General features: G+C 43.2%; 7 protein-coding genes across 7 annotated transcripts; 5 read left to right on the top strand and 2 right to left on the bottom strand.

Moving 5' to 3' along the window:
• Positions 1-1,015: 1,015 nt before the first annotated feature.
• Positions 1,016-3,472, top strand: Bfra_011042 (uncharacterized protein; the record flags this gene model as incomplete). The annotated part of the gene is made up of 1 exon (XM_037341371.1): positions 1,016-3,472. One exon carries the CDS (start codon positions 1,016-1,018, stop codon positions 3,470-3,472), a length of 2,457 nt encoding a protein of 818 aa, XP_037188790.1.
• A 968-nt stretch (positions 3,473-4,440) lies between these two features.
• On the top strand, positions 4,441-6,222 carry Bfra_011041 (uncharacterized protein; the record flags this gene model as incomplete). Its single annotated transcript, XM_037341370.1, has 1 exon — positions 4,441-6,222. The coding sequence occupies one exon, from the start codon at positions 4,441-4,443 to the stop codon at positions 6,220-6,222; it is 1,782 nt and encodes a 593-aa protein (XP_037188789.1).
• A 282-nt stretch (positions 6,223-6,504) lies between these two features.
• Bfra_011040 (putative adaptor complexes medium subunit family protein) lies at positions 6,505-8,360 on the bottom strand (the record flags this gene model as incomplete). Its single annotated transcript, XM_037341369.1, has 3 exons — positions 6,505-7,714; positions 7,781-8,200; positions 8,317-8,360. 3 exons carry the CDS (start codon positions 8,358-8,360, stop codon positions 6,505-6,507), a joined length of 1,674 nt encoding a protein of 557 aa, XP_037188788.1.
• Positions 8,361-8,551: 191 nt separating this feature from the next.
• Bfra_011039 (putative uncharacterized protein tam6) lies at positions 8,552-8,990 on the top strand (the record flags this gene model as incomplete). The annotated part of the gene is made up of 2 exons (XM_037341368.1): positions 8,552-8,660; positions 8,809-8,990. 2 exons carry the CDS (start codon positions 8,552-8,554, stop codon positions 8,988-8,990), a joined length of 291 nt encoding a protein of 96 aa, XP_037188787.1.
• A 205-nt stretch (positions 8,991-9,195) lies between these two features.
• Bfra_011038 (uncharacterized protein) lies at positions 9,196-10,550 on the bottom strand (the record flags this gene model as incomplete). Its single annotated transcript, XM_037341367.1, has 3 exons — positions 10,020-10,550; positions 9,832-9,959; positions 9,196-9,777 (listed from the first exon to the last, which is right to left on the bottom strand). Exons 1-3 carry the CDS (start codon positions 10,402-10,404, stop codon positions 9,196-9,198), a joined length of 1,095 nt encoding a protein of 364 aa, XP_037188786.1. The 5' UTR covers positions 10,405-10,550.
• Positions 10,551-11,011: 461 nt separating this feature from the next.
• Positions 11,012-12,089, top strand: Bfra_011037 (putative exosome complex exonuclease rrp4 protein; the record flags this gene model as incomplete). Its single annotated transcript, XM_037341366.1, has 2 exons — positions 11,012-11,199; positions 11,264-12,089. 2 exons carry the CDS (start codon positions 11,012-11,014, stop codon positions 12,087-12,089), a joined length of 1,014 nt encoding a protein of 337 aa, XP_037188785.1.
• A 1,281-nt stretch (positions 12,090-13,370) lies between these two features.
• Bfra_011036 (putative nadp-dependent alcohol dehydrogenase protein) lies at positions 13,371-15,020 on the top strand. Its single transcript, XM_037341365.1, has 3 exons — positions 13,371-13,633; positions 13,786-13,860; positions 14,024-15,020. The coding sequence occupies exons 1-3, from the start codon at positions 13,526-13,528 to the stop codon at positions 14,840-14,842; spliced, it is 1,002 nt and encodes a 333-aa protein (XP_037188784.1). The 5' UTR covers positions 13,371-13,525; the 3' UTR covers positions 14,843-15,020.
• Positions 15,021-15,744: the final 724 nt, after the last annotated feature.

The following is a 15,744-nucleotide window of genomic DNA, read 5'->3' as shown; positions in this document are numbered from 1 at the left end:
TATTCTATAAGACCTTGTTCCTGCTGAAAAGGAGGTGTGAAGTTTATGACAGACGTCCGAGGGTACCAATCAAGTTCATTATTATATGCCTTTCTTGGAGATTGTTCGTTTGAGATTGGTATATAAAGTAGGCAGGTACCTCCCTAGTAGTACCATTCTGTTCATTCAACTTCATACATTTGGAAAGGATTACTGATAATAAGTGGTTATAGCCAATTATACTGCTATAACCACTTATACTGCAATGATTTGATACTCAAGTCAACCACCATCAATCATACTGTTCCATGCTTGGCTCTACTATATTAAACAAATATTGATTGAATCGTTAATACACTTGAACTTTCACTTTGCTTTAGTCATCTATTGTTAATTCTGATCTTCTTTTATATCTCTGTATACAGTATAAGTGCAATGTGGAGGATCTCTAAGTTCTCCCTACACTTATTGGATGGAAACGCGAATCAAAACTCTGGCCATAGATGAACAATGTAAGATTCTAATAGACTGTTCCCAAAAGTCGAATAGTGAATCCATATGGAGATCAAAACTGGCAGTCTCTTCACGCCTCGATCATTTGGTTTCTACTTGTTAATAATCAACTCTCTTTTGACTTGGAGTTCATTGTTGAGTAGACAATTGGACCCATAATCACTGAGCTGATTTCTTCTTCATGATAACCTCACGACTGCTCTCAATTCACAACCCACTGAAAAGTAGCTTCAAAGTTCGAGAACACTTATTCGGTCTCAGTCAGTGTCTTTTCTATTTCGTAAACTTGATTGGCGGATATAAATATCTATCATCAAATAATGTTGAAGCTTGGAAGCCTTTGAGATACAAAGAGGTGTTCCAAGCTAAATACATACAAAGCATTCTCAAACTTCTTAATTTAGAAGTCTTATCAAACAAAGGGCATTACTATCTCAAAATTACCACAAAAACTTTCTTCCAATGTCTACCAGATGACACTCTTTTGGTTTAATCCTTCAAAATCGATCATAAACTCGAAGATATGGCATATAACGCATTCCAGAGTACAGGACTTTCGGATGACGATGAAGATGACTCGACCTTTGTCAACGAAACTTACAGGCCATGTAAAATACTCTATGTAATGACCAGTACTGGTGTGCATTCGCTACGAAACATCGGTCCAAATTATCGCGTACTACTTGTGAAATCAAGATTCATTGCTTCACTGTTGAAGAGAGGAATTGTCCCTCATTCCGGCCATGACTGCGCATTATCTTATGGAGGTAGAGAGTTAGCAGATCATGAAACATTGGAAAGCTGTCGCATTGGGGATGAAGCAACTGTAAATGCTGTTGTGTGGGAACAGAATCCTAACTCGCCTGGCTTCTCGGGCCATGCAGTAAATTCAAGCTCAAGGATCAGCCATGAAGATGAGCAGAAGACCAACCAATCTAAGCGCGGCAGAAGTCCATTAAATTCAGCAGAGGAAAATGGATTGGAGGATCGAGTACTTTGGCGTGCTCCAGCTTCGAAAAAGCAAAAGTCAGTTAGATTTACTGAGCAAGATGATACTATTCCCCACCCGCCAACATCTTCGCGTTCGTCATTGCCTTCACAAAATCCAAGTCCAGAACATTATATCATGTCAGGAGTGTTAGAACCAACAGATAGACCTCTGGAGTTCCACGATAGTTTGGTCCGAGATAGTCCACCAATAGGTCTTCAACGAAGACAATCTCTTGGAGAATTGTCAGGACCCATAATGCCAAAAACGTCTTTACGATCCCCGACTTTCTACGGGAGTTCCACGCGAGAACCAGAAATGCCCATTTGTGCTTCTTATGATGCTTTCGGATATTCTATTACGCCGCGAGACGCTTCTAAAAGAGATTTTCAAAGAAGTTACAACATATTGAGACATTCGGATAGAACTTCCCACCGCAGAATGGAATACGATTCCTCTTCAACTGCAGTACGTTTTACTCCGAAACTTCAAAATGGACATTCACTGACGTCCCATTCTTTTCCTGCAGTACGAAACACCGCGTATGTTCGACCTCCAGGAATTGGGCCAACATCTGGACCCTTACCTTCATCGTCGTTTATTGGATCGTTAAATCCCGCTCACGTAACAACAACTCTGTCTCCGGATCCATATCAACCATTGTTTCCTCCCAATTCCCAGGAGATACTTTCATTCAAACCAAAATCACCCATTCGACAAAATCCTCCATCCACAGATCCTCCATTCACAGATCTTCTAGCATCATATGTGCCATTACCTTCAGGCTCACCATCAATATCAAGTTTATTCATTCACAGATACCTTTTGTCTCAACGTTCCGATTCGAGTTCCAGGCCAATACTCGAATCAACTCCAACATCAACTTCATCGCATCAGCCATCAAATCTTTACTTTTTAAGGTCCACACCATCATCTATTCTCCAATCATTGAATTCGTATTTCTCAACACCGTCACCATCGTCCCAGTCATCTCAATCACCATCTGTTCTCCAAACATTGAATTCATATTTTTCAAACACATCCCCACCTCTTCCGAAATATCTTCCTTCCCAGACATCATCCCACAGCCCTTCATATTCCCCACAACCTACCAACCAAAACTCGATGGACTTCGATTACTTCCAAGCTGCCCGTTCTAAAGGATCGTCCTCACCACCAAAGCTTCATCCATTAAATTCTCCTCTTCCACCACCACCGCCGCCCCCACCTCAGATCAGGGTTGAACCACCATCAACAACATTCTTTCCATATGCTGGTCAACCTTCATCAGATATTCAATGGGATAAACCAACACTCCCACCACCATCGCCCAAAGCAAATTATTTGCAGGCAGATCCTTTTTCCAAGTCAGCTCTAAAAAGTCAACCTCAACCAAAAGCACCCGGAAGGTATCCCCCAACGCCATCACCACCATCACCACCAACTCGTCATATTCGCTCACCTTATTTCCATAACCCTTCCCCTTCCCGTTCTCCTTCACCTAACAGAGCAGAAAAACAAGAACAATCTCAACTTCCCCACAGTCCGTCCTTTTGCGGCTACTATCCTCTTCCATCAAAATCTATTTCCGATCCTCTAGCTGCATCTTCTCTTCCAACACCAGAGCCTACACCTCTCACCTTCACAGAGCGTCCCAAGATAACATCACCAAATCCTCCCGCAACAAAGTCGAATATCTCGAAACAATTATACTACTCTTCTCACTCTCCTCTCCCAACAGGAGAGTCCCCTAAAGGCTCAATTGCAATTCCTTCGCTCGCACACGAGATTCTACCAGAAGATTTCCTAGCCTATCAAACAGTGAGACAGCTTATAGAACTTCAAGGATGGGAAATGAACCAGGGAGAATGGCGATCGATACGGGAGGTATTAAAAAAATGCCAAAAGGGGGAGAACGGTGCGAGGGATAATATACAAGTACTTGCCAAGGGAGTTGTTGAGTTAGAGGAAAACGGTGTTGAGATGAGTTGAGATATTAGGGCTATAGGTATCTAATATGTGTACAAGCGAGATGGGTTGAAATGGGGAGCTTATTTACATATATGGAGTTTGATGGATTGTCTTGCGACGAATAAGATGAGGTTAGGGAGGCGGCAAGTTCATGGACACCCGCGTTATACATGTCATAAGATACACATAAGGTGAACCAATAAGAAAACAGCAAGAGAAAGAGTTGTTTAGAAGATAGATTATTTGTTAGATATCGAGGATACTTCAGGGAGTGAATAGAACAGAGCACAAAAGATTTCATTTCCAATCATTGTACGTTTGGTATCCCACGAATGTGAATTGCAAGCATATCAATACTCAATAACTATATCAGTAACTTACAGCATGAACAATTCTTATTCTACTCATGATCACTAGAGTACATGGTTCCACTATACCCTACTTCTCATGAATAGGTACTATCTCGACAGACCTATAGATTCAAAAATGATGAATATACCGCATAGAATCATTCAGATGAATAACCCGAAAGAACTAATCCTTTATCTACTCTATCTCTCATCCTCATTCTCAGCTCACCCTATTCACAAATCATCGTTTCCATTCATCTGGATGAATACTACATCACATCATATCCAAAGATGTATATAAGTTCTACCCATGCGAAAACATTTTCTCTCTATTAACTCTCTTCATCTTCATCTTATCTAACATCTTTCTTGGCCTCTACATGTACATGTAAAACATAATAGTATCATAAAGTACCATAAACTCCTATCTTCTTAGATATTTTCCCACAAATATTCCCATCAATCCCACATCGTATCTTCTTCCAATATATCACTAGCACTATCCACTATCTCATTTCCTTTTAGAGGAATAATACTAATTTTCTTAATCTTCACACCATATCTTCATCCCATTCCCTCCCTTACTTTCACACTCCCCCATCCCCCCCTGATTTCTTACCCTCTCCCCTATACCCCAAAATGCCATCTCTACCTCCTCTTCAAGACTCCCGACCAAATTCAAACCCCCCTAACCAAGCCTCCGAAACCGAAGAAGAAAGAGCTGCTCGCCACCGCGCACACCATGAAAAAAGACGTCGAGAAAGGAGATTAGCTCGCACTTGCGACGATTCCGAGCGAGGAGATCGAAAGAAAGAGAAAGATGATAGGGGAAGGAGTAGGGGTGATGAAACTAATAAAGAAGAAAAACAAGGACTTTTCAGTAAGAGTCGAAAGAGTATTGGAAGGGGAATTATGGCGTTAGGGAAATGTGTGGCGGGGAATGTGGATGGAGATGGAGAGGAGAAGGGGAGAGAGGATAGAAAGGATGCTGGTGGGAAAGGTGAGGATGAGGAATATAGGAGAAGGCGGAGGAGACGACGTGGTAGTGTGGGGGAGGATGAGAATGAGGAGAAGAGAGCGAGAGATAGAGATGATAGGGAGAGGAAAGTTCGATTTGATGTTAAATCTCTTGCTCCTGAAGACAGGCCAAGAACCGAGCGAGGTAGAGATACAAGGGAGGGAGAACCTCGTAAACCGACACCTCTAGTGAAATCATCACCTTCTCTCCCTCCTAAAACCTCATCTCCCACAGCAAAAGAAAAAGAAGCCCAAACACTTTCCAAAGAAATCGAAGAACGCAGTCTCGCAGAAGCAAAAAAGCTGCACATCGCCCAACGAGCCCGCGAAGAACGCACTAAAGCCGAACAAGAGAGAACAACCCAAGCCCTCTCAGCCGAGAGTGCTCAAAAAGAGAAAGAAGAACGCGATCGTATCTCACGACAGAACATCTTACTCCAGCACGAAAAGGAGGAGAAGGAGGAGAAGGAAAAAGAAAAGGAAAAAGAGAAAGAAAAAGAGAGACAAGAAAACATCCATCGAGAATCCATCCGTAAAGCCACCGAAGAGCGAGTCGCGCGCGAGAGAAAAGAACAAGAGAGGAATCTTCGTTTACAACAAGAACGAGCAGAAAAAGAACACCGTGCTCGACAAGCACAAAAAGAGGTAGAAACCGCTCGACGTTTGCAACAAGAACGAGCAGAAAAAGAACACCAAGCACAACTTGCACGAGAAGAAAAAGTCCGTCAAGAACGAGAACGAGAACGAGAGAAAATTCAACAAGAGCGTAAACGTCAAGAAGCTCTGCGTCTCCAACAACAAAAAGTACAACAAGAACTCAAAGTCCAGCGGCACCGTCAAGCACAAGCCGATTCTCTCCAACGCGCCCAGCGACAAAAAGAAGAACAAGCCGAAGCCGCCCATCTCCTCAAACTCAAACAACAACAACAACAACAACAACAACAACAACAACAACAACTCCAAGCCCAACGCGCGGCTCAAGGAGCCGAAACCGCTCGTCAAAAAGCCGACGCAAAAGCAAAGGCAATAAAACAACTAGCCCTTCAACGAGAAAAAGAACAACTAGCTGCGCAAAACCATCTCGCCGCGCAACGCCTCGCGCTCGCACTCGAGAAACAACACCTCAAAGCCGCCGCCAAAAAGCCCACACCCTTCAAACTCACCCCGACCAATCTCCTTGCGGTACCTCAACCCCCCAAGTGCATTGGAAACATGGAGCGCACGATTCTCGAAGGCTACGTACCCATGAGCAGCGCGGAGCTTCTGGCGCGGGATATTGCGCTTGGAGTGGCGATGCCACCCAGACCCGTGCGGTGTATTGGGAATATGGAGCGGACGATTTTGGAGGGCTATGTGCCGATGAGTGAGGAGGAGATGAGGAGGAAGAGGGAGGGGAGGAGGTAGATGGATGGATGGATTTAGAGAGGGGTGGATGAGGTGAGGTTATTGGGGCTGGGAAGGCAGGGAAAGAAGGGGGGAAGGAAGACAGAGAGGAGTTGTTATTGTGTAGCCTGAATATTAACTTTTCAATATGCATGATGTTGAGGTCAACCGGATGCTTTTGATACCTAGATATCTTGTGTTTGGGTTCAATTCAATTGAATGGTATCTTCGCCTTCATGCCTATAAAATACCTATGCATACTCCTCAAGACGCCTATATCCACCTAGTCCGCGACCAAAATGCTTAACACCTAACCTCAATCCCACCCCTACTAACCGTCAAATACTTAACCCCCTTGTAAGGTTTGACTCCCTCGCCAATCCCTCTACTCTTTCTCGTATCAACCGTTAAACTCTCCACTTTAATACCACTAGCCAGCCACCCCTTGACCGAAAAACTAACTGCTGCAGAACTAGGCATTAGAATTTTATTCTGCGCTACTTTCCTTGCATCTTTTCCTTCATTATTTGAAATACTTTCCACCTTTGCTTTCTCTGGGGCGCTTTGATATGTTTCTGTATCATAGTCGTATTCACCATCGAGTCTGAAACCATTTCCATCATATTCTTCTTCGGTTGATAACGGCCCCACGACTGTACATCGTAATGTAGCTCCACCTGCTACCGCATCTCTAGCTGGTATATGCCATTCCAGATTCTTTTCACCTGGATTATATGTTGTATCGCCTCTACTTGCTTTGATCTCCGATAGATTCCGTACATCAGCTGGTAGTGGCACTGTGACTACTAAATCTTCGATGATTGGTGAGGTGCTGTTACCAGTACTGCCACCGAAATTTCCACCGAGACCACCGCTAAACTGTGATGCAGCCCTGCTTAGTTGTCCTGCCGCATTGCTATTACTTCTCGAACTCGAACCTGAAGATATTGAGGAATTACCCTGGCCAGAAACCTTGACAATGAATAACCGAACCTCGAAATCGGATCCGGTAGGACCGAGACTCGTTTTGACTTCAATATTGACCGGTAGTTTTAAATGAGATGCATTAGTAGTACCAGACTTTCCACCCGTAGAAGGAAGTAAATCAACTTCATATCCAGCCAAAACAAATCGTCCATCAGGCGGTACAAAGCTCAACTCCCCTGGCTTTTCTCTCCATCTCGCTAATCTGACACACGGGTGAAATACTGGTAATTCCATAACACTGCTAACGTTTTGTCTACCGGATGGTGTGGATAAATTCAAGAGTAGGTCTGGTACTCCAGAGATTTTTGATGTAAAAGCAATAGTTCCATTTGCAAACGCAGCCAACGGGCGACCAGACGGCGCAAGAGTAACAGTAAGTGTTTCAACCAGATCCACATATAATTCATTCGAAGTATGTCGTACATTTGCTCTTCTCCATGGTAAAGCTGGTGTATTCGCTGCGAGTGAACCTGTAGATGACAATCCAGACATGCCTGAACTAGAGGGAGTTGCAAAGCCAGGTTTCCTATAATAGATATCTTAGTTATGTTCCGAAACTTAAATTGCATCCCAGGAAGATAGATTCACGAACCCAGGAATATTAATACCCCCCAAGAACTTCCCAATCCACCCCTCCACCTCCACCATATCCCTCAACGCATTAGGTTCCGTCGAGCTCACCGTGCCCGCATCACACATCTCATTTAGTAACTGGGCCACTACATCATAGCTACTCTCTATCTTTTGCGCCAATAGCGGCGCACCCACAAATTCCTCTAGCACATCGATAACACGGTGTAAGAATTCGAGAGCGAGAAGAGGTTCGATTTCTGAGGAGGATGTGAGACAAAATAGTAGGTTTGAATGAATGAGATTAAAGAGTAGAGTGGGCGGAGATGTGTTTGGGAGATATATTAGACTTGGTCTTGGAGCTGGATGGGCGAGGTAAAGAGGGAGGAGTTGTGTAGAGGAGAGAGGGCGCGAAGTGTAGGTATTTTGGAGAAGAGGTCGACTGTGAAGATGATTAGCATGGAAGCTTGGGGGTTTGCGAATCTGAGCCAGGGAGTGAGGGAGCAGAGAACGAGCGAAGCCGTGAAGCAAATAGGATTAATTGGTGGGATGACTCACTTGTGTTCATCATAGATATACAATGCCTCAATAGCACCATTCATGATTTCTGTTTAAAAATAATATCAAGACATTTGCATTTGGTTTGCAACTTGTAGCTTGAACAATGATGAATGCATGCTTGCGAACTTGCGGGGCGGCCCGCAGCGGGAAAGCGGCCGCTTCTATTTCTCATGGTCATCAAGCTTCAATAATTATTACACAGGTGTGACAAACAGCAGCACGAACACTCACAATGGCACCTAATTCCGCACAAAGTCTCGATCGACAGGAAAGACTCACGGATGTGCTAAAAAGAGATGAGGCACAATGGAAAGATGACTGTTTACCTTGTCGACTCACTGGTATATCTTCCCTATGTTACACTGCACCCCCTCGTTCCCTTCCTCATTTCTTCCCCCAATTTTTCTCTTCCTCTTGATTTCCATGCGCCTTTTACATTACGAGCCTGCCAGGCTCCTATCTATGCAGCACAAACTGACACTTCCTCAGGATCCTTCGCATTTATCGGCCTCGGGATCTACAGTTATTTCTCCGGGCAATCCCAATTAAAGGCCCAAGAAGCGAAGATTCTAAAGAGCAAATCTATGTTCGGTATGAAGAGTCGGCAAACTGGTATTACTGGCATTGCATTGACACTCGTTGGCATGGGACTTTGGAGGCTGAAAAATTAGGTTGCCTCCGGCCATGGGACCGAGAATCTTATAAATGAGGCATGGCGTTTGGGAGTTTCGGAATTCTACTCACTCGGAATACGATGATGTCACAAGAAAAGTTGTACTGAGAGGATAAAGGATGAAAAAAATATATGTTCTATGAATCGCACAGTGGTATCTACAATAACAATACTATACAAGTGATATCCGCTTGATGGCTCGCTCAAGCATACTCCGCAACAGCCTGACCTTCTCCGGCTTCTTTCGTCTCCCAATGTCTTTTCTCTTTTCGCAATTGCGTCTTCACAAAAGCCATAGTGATGCAAACCCAAACGAAACCGAAACAATATGGCAATCCCCATCCGACTCCGAAACCAATATTCTCGGGTAAAGTCATTATGATGACTGTTGATATAATGGCAATGCATACGAGTCCAATACCCCAAAACCACGTTAGAACCATCATCATACGTCGAAATATGGGGCTGACTTCGTATCGTCTCAATACATTGCTTCGATATACGACTCCTCCTTGGCCTTCAACTCCACCAGCATCCTCGATGATGGCCAATAACGCTGGACGCCAAAGCATTCCCTTCTCTGTCGATGACATGTTGAATGGCAGTGGCTTCTTTCGCATTGTTTGAACCGCAGAGTATATGAACATGAACCCAAACCAATAACATATCGTAGGGGAAGGCATAGCACATAAGCGCACCCATGGGTGGTGTGGAATAGTTCCTATAATAAGTTCGAGTTCTACGAAGGTGATAGCGATCATGAAGTTGATGTGGAGGAATTCAAGCTGGAAGATTTGTTAGCAACATGTCAAACCCAAGGAATGACTTGTGTAGCTTACCATTCCCCATTTAGTCCATCCTACTGGTCTCCATCTCGGCGCCGTTTTGGCACGGAAGAGTTTCAGGGATCGGAAACCATAATGTGCGAAACTGATCATTCCATATACACTTGTTATGATAGCGAAGACTAATTGTATACGATTAGAACTGGTGGAACATTTTGTAGGGTGAAGGAAATAGGCCTTACTATCTTGTAACTCTATGTTTGTTCCAAAACTCAAGGCATAGTAATATGTAATCGGCAGACAAGCCAGGTCAAGTGTTACGATAATAAGTCCAACCCATAATATCGTTTTCCTCCTTCGATGTGGTGTATGTAAAGGAGGTAATGGTTCTCTCAACCCAAATGTTTGTGAAGGCGATGAATTTTCACTTGGTGTTTGAAGATTGTGTGTTGATGATTCCGGCGGTTGAAGGTGTGGCGTGTTTGCGTTTAATTCATCTTGTGTATTCCTCCTCTCTTCTAAATTCTGTAATTGTGTAGTTGATTCTTCATCATGATGTCCATGTGAATGATTATGATGTTCGCTCTCTTTTATCTCCTCGTCTTTGAATGCATTGAACTCCGGCATGTTGATGAAAATCGATTATGCACTTTCCATGGATTCCGGTTCATTTGCTGGAAGGTCCAAAAAAGCAAAACAGTGCGTCAGTATGACAATGAACGAATGAAATAATTGTCAAGTTACGATTCACAGATCTTTGAAGAATTTAAATGGTTGTTATGAATTGTGTGTGTGTGTATGGTAAAAAGATTGAAAGAGAGAACTACAGAGCATTTGATACTTACGAATATTGTTACAACTGAAGAGCAACATTTCTTCTCCTTGGTATGAATCGTGATCACATCGCATCAGGTATTGGATGGATGGCTTTGACATATGCTGAGTGATGATGTAATTGTTGATCCTCCATCAAAAAGAAGTGGTTTTCCCTTCGGATTCCACGAAAAATAATCGCTTTGATTGGTGCTATCATTTAGGGAACCATTTAACCGCAGACCAAGCCTTCTCAAAATCAAGACTTTCAGCCTTGGCTAAAATTGGCTCTGCAAAGGGTCTCGCTAAGAAAAAACGAGTTTCTTTGGAAGTTTAGAAGCTTGGATTGGTTTGGAGGTATCAATATCCACAGCCTCGTGAAGCATATCAAGAAAAAGATCGCAAATTGTCTATTTACATCATGGCAATTACTATTATCGCACCAGTTTCTGCTGCGGTACCCTATCACACTGAGGATGAGTCTGATCATTCTGATGATGGAGGTGTTGATATAGAAGGGGATCTTGATATGCAACTGTCCAAACGGACCAAGCATCAAAATATTGTTACTCCTGGTGAAGTAATCACAGATGATCCTCAATGGATGAGGTACAAACATTTCTTACTCTCTGTGGTATATTCAACTATAAAGCATAGCTAACAATCTCCTCAGAGGTCATGGCACATATGTCGCTCCTGCAAGTACAGAAATTATAGGAACCGTCGCAGGTACAGTTCAAAAAACGAATAAACTTCTCTCAGTTCGACCATTACGCGCCCGCTATACCCCGGAAATCGGTGATCTTGTTGTGGGACGAATTATAGAAGTACAAAGTAAGAGGTGGCGTGTTGATATTGGAGCTCCGGTTCTTGCCAATTTACCATTGTCCGCAATTAATCTTCCAGGAGGAATTCAAAGAAAGAGAACGGAAACCGATGAACTTCAAATACGAACTTTTTTTTCGGAGGGAGATTTACTAGTTGCCGAAGTCCAACAATTATATCAAGATGGAAGTGCCAGTTTGCATACGAGAAGTTTAAAATATGGAAAGCTGAGGAATGGTGTCTTCATGGCTGTTAGTGGAACTGGTGGAGGTGGAGGTGTGGTTCGGGCTAGAAGACAAGTTTGGACTATCGATACAGCACACAACGGTGGAAAGGTAGATGTCATTCTGGGAGTCAATGGATACATCTGGATATGCAAGACGGTTGAAGTAAAGGAAGGAGAAACCTCAATCACAAGAATCGAGGAAAGTGTTAGCAACGCAGCATATTCAAGTCAAAACGACGAAATTATTCCCGACACGAGGAGGGAGATTGCAAGAATAAAGGGAGTCATTCAACTGTTGGTGGAAGAAGGACTGAGGGTTGACGAAGATATGGTCAACAAAGCATATGGAGCTGCCGTTGAGGTGGATGAGGAAGACGAAGGTGAAAGTAGTGCATATGTCGGGGGAGAGATAGGCAAACGAGTCTTAAGTCTAATGAGCACAACATGAAAATATAATTAATATAGAAGAAATCAAATAAGATCAAAATACGAGTCAGGGTCAAAATGCCATGCGTGCGTGTACTGTACTGTAGGTATGTATGTAGGTATGTATGTATACTCTGTACGAAACATCGAGAAAGATGAATATTGAAGAAAGCCGAGGTAAGACGAAAATAAGTTACCGGGACCAACTGTTCAACAAGACAAATGAAAAGACTCGTACGATCTAAAGGGAAAGATCAATTGCACGGGTTGGGTTGGCTGGGTTGAAGCTCTTCAATTTATTTGCTTGTTCTGGACTCCAGAAGCTCCGGAGACAGATTGGGATTCGGAGATAATATTTCGGTTAACAACGTATCATCTTATCACAACACATTCTTAATGCATGCGTCTCCGGTACGTGGGACTTGGTATACCAAATTGATCAAATTGATCAAATTGATCCAAACAGTCAACTCCACCAGCTCCTGACCTTTTCATATTGCAATCCAAATGTGTGAAGCATGGAACCATGCATAAATGCCATCGCCAAGTCTCATCGGAACCAATCGTCGTTATTGCCGAAAAGAGCTCCTAAGATAGAAACAGTTAGATGCCAAAGTCCGAATCTCCAATCTATGTAATAGGATAAGGCTGAATAAGCATTAAGTATCAATATTAACAGCTCCGGTCTTTGAAACTCCCACTCTATCTGGGTGTGAAAATCATCCAATCATCGATATCTCCGAACCAACTGTGAACCCTTTTCATGCTTTGGCTGCGTTCAAATCCCTTGGGCCATTGATTAATTTGACAACCGCATTGGGTTCATCGGAGTTAGTCCTTTGATTCTCTCGCTCCAACAAGGGTACTCCATCTTTCCTCCGACGTCATGCCGTTTTGAGTTCCGGTAGATTCCAAAGATTCCAAGCTCCCGCCGCTATCAAATTCTTTTTTCGCGATATCCGATCACCATCGAAATCTTAACCGGGGCATTTATCAAGTTTTTGCAGTGTAGAACAAAATGGAAGACCACTCCTCACCGGATTCCTTCCTAGAAGGGAAAGACATGTAGTTTCGGAGACGACTTACGAATTATTCTCTTTTGACTTTGGCCCTATGGAGTGGATCGTAAACATGCGAAAATATGTCATGGTTTTCGGAGTTTGGAGTTTTGCTGAGAATATTTGCATGATGGTACGAAATATTCACTGGGTCTGGGGTCGATGGCAACTCGATGATTTTGGTATATATACATGAGGGTTGAACTCGTTTTTTATATTCTTCTTTTCTATCATCAACAACAACATCATCGTCATCATCATCATCATCATCATCAATACTATCATCACTTCAATCAACAATCAACTCTTCACATCTTCAAGACTCACTACTCAATCAACACGCAATCAATAATTAATACTACCTCTTAAATCTTTTACATTTAATACTACATCTATCAAAATGGTTGATTTCACTGTCTTCAAGGGTTCCAAGGAGGGAAAGATCGTTAAGGCTACCACCACCAGAGAGATCGGTCCCAACGATGTCTTGGTCAAGATCACTCACTCGGTAAGAAATGATCCCTCTCTATCCCATCTCAATGCAATTCCAAATGCAACAATCCACCATTCCCAAAGTTGCTCGCATATGCAACAAACGAATCATGATTCTTAGCTGCATGAAATATTCTCCGAACATACCACTGACATCAGATTTTATAGGGTCTTTGCGGTACCGATGAGCATTACAGACATGCCGATATGGCTCTAGGCCACGAAGGTGCTGGTGTTGCAGCTGTGGGTACTCCTTATCTTCCCGCCTTTTCCACTCGCCTAGCGGGATTTGAGAATTTTGAGCGGAACCATCGCATAACGCAATGGCCACTGTTCATTTTCCACCTTCCTTCTAGACGTGACCGGAAAATATCATTTTATGAATCAATCACTAATAATGCAATAGGAAATTGGATCTGCTGTTAAGAACATCAAGAAGGGTGATTCTGTCGGATGGGGTTACCAACACGGCTCTTGCAACGACTGCAAGCAATGTCTTACTGGTCACGAGACCCTCTGTGCCGACCGTGTCATGTACGGACAAGCCAACTTGGACCAAGCATCCATGGGAACCCACGCTGTCTGGGATGCCGGATACCTTTACAAGCTCCCTGATAACCTTCCCCGCGAGTACGCTGCTCCTCTCATGTGCGGAGGTGCTACCGTCTACAATGCTCTCCGTTCTTTCAACGGTGGTGTCAAGCCAAATGAGCGTGTTGGTATAATCGGTATTGGAGGACTCGGTCACTTGGCCATCCAATTCGCCGCCAAGATGGGATGTGAAGTCGTTGTCTTCTCTTCCACCGATGCCAAGAAGGAGGAGGCTCTCTCCCTCGGTGCCACCGAATTCGTCGCTACCAAGGGTGTCTCTGAGCTCAAGGTTTCCGCCCCAATTGATCACTTGATCGTCACCACCTCTTTCCAACCAAACTGGCATCAATTCATGGATATCATGGCTCCTCAAGCAACTGTCTACCCATTGACTGTTTCTTTCGAAGACATGAAGATCCCATACATGCCAATCATCATGAACGAGTTCAAGATCCAAGGTTCCTTGGTCGCTGCCAGACAAGTTCACAGAGATATGGTTGCTTTCGCCGCTCAACACGAGATCAAGCCAATCATTGAGCAATTCCCAATGACTGAGGAGGGTATCCAAGAGGCCATGAAGAAACTCGAGGATGGAAAGATGAGATACAGAGGTGTCATTGTCGCTCCTCAATAAATTTGAGGTGTGATGAGATTCGCGAATGAATGAATATATGCATGCATTGGAGAGGATATTATAGACTGGGATGGGTTAAATTTAATGACATGGAGTTGGATATCTGGATGGATGTAATGATAGCGTTGGGAAAACTTTTAGACTTATAGATACTCTCTTAAACAATATATCATTGTTAAAACTACACTTTCTATTGCTTACTTTCTTGATTGCATTCCTTACCTGTTATAGATGTGTCTTGTTTGCTTGAACATTTTGCCTGCTGGTCTGTTTGCTTGCTTGCTCGCTTGCGTGTTACCTTTGTTTCTTACCCCCGACTTGCCTTGTTACACCCAACCCTCTTTCCTTCTATATTCAAAGATCGTAAAAGAGAAAAGTGGAAGTGAGAATTAGATCGCAATACCAAGAGATCCATCACAGTCACACACACGAAAGAGCTAGCGTGGAAACTTAAACTTTGCAGTTCCGAACTTCGGGTAGAATTATAGATAGGCAATTGTCAAATTGTTGATGTCTAGATGGTAGGTGTTCTGTATTGTGTATGATGTATTTCTGGACTTGTGATGGGAGAGGGGACTTGCTTTTGATTTTGAATTTGGGGGTGTGGTGGAGGGCTAACTACTAAGTAGTAGGTAATGTGTGGTTTCAACTCTGTTGGGGATTTTTGGTTATTGGAAGGGGTGTTGTACGTTGTAGACTCTGTGTACACGATTATGTGTCCTTGTATTAATAGCTTTCTAGAAGTAAGTATTAAGGATAATAATTTTTCTCGAAAACGGAAAACTAGAAGATCTCCACAATCAGGAAGACTAATCTGCACAACCTTGAAAGTCGAAGCTGTGTTTCCAATAAGAAAATGTGCGAGTTTTGCGTTGTGGGTAATCGTAGGAGTGGTTCATGAT

This window comes from Botrytis fragariae (genome assembly GCF_013461495.1).
Source record: "Botrytis fragariae strain BVB16 chromosome Unknown tig00000223, whole genome shotgun sequence".
Taxonomy (NCBI): domain Eukaryota; kingdom Fungi; phylum Ascomycota; class Leotiomycetes; order Helotiales; family Sclerotiniaceae; genus Botrytis; species Botrytis fragariae.
This window is presented reverse-complemented; position numbering and strand designations above follow the sequence as displayed.